Source organism: Myotis brandtii, unplaced genomic scaffold (assembly GCF_000412655.1).
Source record: "Myotis brandtii unplaced genomic scaffold, ASM41265v1 scaffold952, whole genome shotgun sequence".
NCBI lineage: Eukaryota > Metazoa > Chordata > Mammalia > Chiroptera > Vespertilionidae > Myotis > Myotis brandtii.
The window spans coordinates 1,526,665-1,528,948 of NW_005371930.1; the positions used below are offsets into that span (position 1 = coordinate 1,526,665).

At 60.0% G+C, this 2,284-nt stretch overlaps 1 protein-coding gene across 1 annotated transcript in view; it reads right to left on the reverse strand.

The window, feature by feature from the left end:
• Nucleotides 1-2,284, reverse strand: part of ARHGAP8 (Rho GTPase activating protein 8) — a 40,317-nt gene that overhangs the window by 8,189 nt on the left and 29,844 nt on the right. The window contains exon 9 of the mRNA XM_014533171.1: nt 173-250. Coding sequence (XP_014388657.1) covers nt 173-250 — 78 coding nt within the window. The remainder of the gene's footprint in view (nt 1-172; nt 251-2,284) is intronic.

Consider the following 2,284-nt stretch of genomic DNA (forward strand, 5'->3'; position numbering starts at 1 on the left):
AGGCAGGATGGGGTGGTGGGGGGGGCGCCTGCCCCAGAGCCACAGGATGCACCGGCAGCCGCCCCGGCCTGGGCTGTCCTGGGGGCTGGGGGACAGTACGTGGCCTTGGGTATCGGGGCTGAGGCCCTGGAGGGCAGGAGGCGAGGGCGAGGGGTCCTGGGAGCCGGCTCACCTTGGTTGTAGAGCCGCTGGATCTCGCGGACGGTCTGGACGCTGGCTGACCTCCGGAACAGGCCCTCGGTGCGGAGCCCTGCGGGACAGCCTCCTGCATCCCCAGTCCCGCTCACCGGGTTCCCGACTCCAGCACCGCCTCCTGCGGCTGCCGGGGGACCCTCTCCAGGCTGGTTCTCCCCGCCCCCATCTACTGCCCCGCCTTCATTCGTTCCTCTCAACTCCAATGTTTCCGTATTCCCACCGATTCCCCACCCGCGTGCCCCAGGAGGGAGACGGGAAAGGGCCCGGCACTAAAGTCAGGCCCGGCCTCCGTGCTCGGCTGCAGCGGCTGCAGGGTGAGGCCTCGGGCCCTGCCTCCGAGGCTGCAGAAGGGATGCGGGGAACACGCGTGGCCTGTGCCAGGCACCTGGGAGCCTCCAGCACACTGCTCCCCTCTCTTCCCATGAGTGTCTAGCATGCAGCCACTCACTGCATGTGATTTAAATTCAAATTTAATTAAAATGAAATCCTATATAAAAGGTTAATATGCAAATCGATCAAACAGAGGAATGTCTTGTCACTATGACACGCACTGACCACCAGGGGCCAGACGCTCAATGCAGGAGCTGCCCCTGGTGATCAGAACGCTCCCACAGGGGGATGTCCGCCTGCCTGCTTAGGCCCGCTCCCCGAGAGGGCGCAGGCTGGGCTGAGGGATGCCCTGCCCCCCAGTGCACTGGGCCTCTAGTAAAATATAAGACTCCAGGCGCCCAACACATGAGCCACAATGAAGGACTCTCTTCTATTGCCCAGGTGGGTGGTGACTCCCACTTAGGATCTCACAGATGAGACCCTCATACCTCCCCCGCTCAAGCTGCCTCCATTCTGAAGCTGAGGGAGAGATTCAACATGGATGTCCAACTCTGACCAGCGCCTGTGGGCGCCCTTCCCGGTCCTCGTCAGCCAGGAGGGCTTCCCATGCGTCGTTACCATGGACCCGGCTGGTCTGGCCACGCTGCCCTCGCCCTTGCCCTCTCCCCCTGCCCCACTGCTGCTCTAACCCTCTCTCCAGCCTCCAGCCGGCCCCATGGTCCTCCTGGCCTCAGCCACTGCTATTCCCTCCGCCTGGGGGGCTAGTTCCTCTCTGTTTTTGGCTGAGTGACTGTAAGGCAGAATTCTTGGACGCCCCGGGATTCCCGAACCCAAGCACTCAGTCCAACACTGACCACAGTGCTGCGTGGAGGGACTTTGTAGATGGAACTTAGGTCCAAGGCAGTTGACCTTGAAAGAGGGGGACGAGCTTGGGTGGGCCTGACCTAATCAGGCAGGCATTTAAAAAGGGACCAGGTTCCTCCTGGCAAAAGGAGTGTGGAGGCTGGGGACAGGGACGCCGTGCGTGGCCAGGTCTCCGCTGGTGGAGGGGCCACACAGCAAGGCAAGCGAGACAGGAAGAGGCCCGTGGCGGGCGGGCGGCCAGGGCAGGCTCCTCAGAAGTTCAACCGCAAAGAACGGGGTTTGGCTGCGATCTGAGTGCGTGTGGACGTGGAGGCTGCCCCGGAGCCCGGAGGGAAGGCGCATGCCCACACCTTGGATTCAGCTTTGTGAGACCTGAGCAGGGAACGGCCTCGTGTGCCTGGACTTCTGAGCTCAGAAACTGATATAAAATACAGTGGGGCCTTGACTTACGAGTGTCCTGACTAACGAGTTTTTTGAGATACCAGCTGTCTCTCAGCTGATTTTTTGCATTGAGTTGATAGGGTAATTTGAGTTAATGAGCTCCTTAACGAGCTCGGTCTCGGAACGAATTAAACTTGTAAGTCAAGGCCCCACTGTAACACCTTTAAGCCCTGGCTGGTGTGGCTCAGTGGATAGAGCGCCAGCCTGCGGACTGAAGGGTCCCGGGTTGGATTCTGGTCAAGGGCACATGCCTGGGTTGTGGGCTCGACCCCCAGTAGGGGGCGTGCAGGAGGCAGTCGATCAACGATTCTCTCTCATCATTGATGCTTCTATCTATCTCACTCCCTCTCCCTTCCTCTCTGAAATCAATAAAAAAATATATTTTAGCCCTAACTGGTTTGGCTCAGTGGATAGAGCGTCGGCCTGCGGACTGAAGGGTCCCAGGTTCGATTCC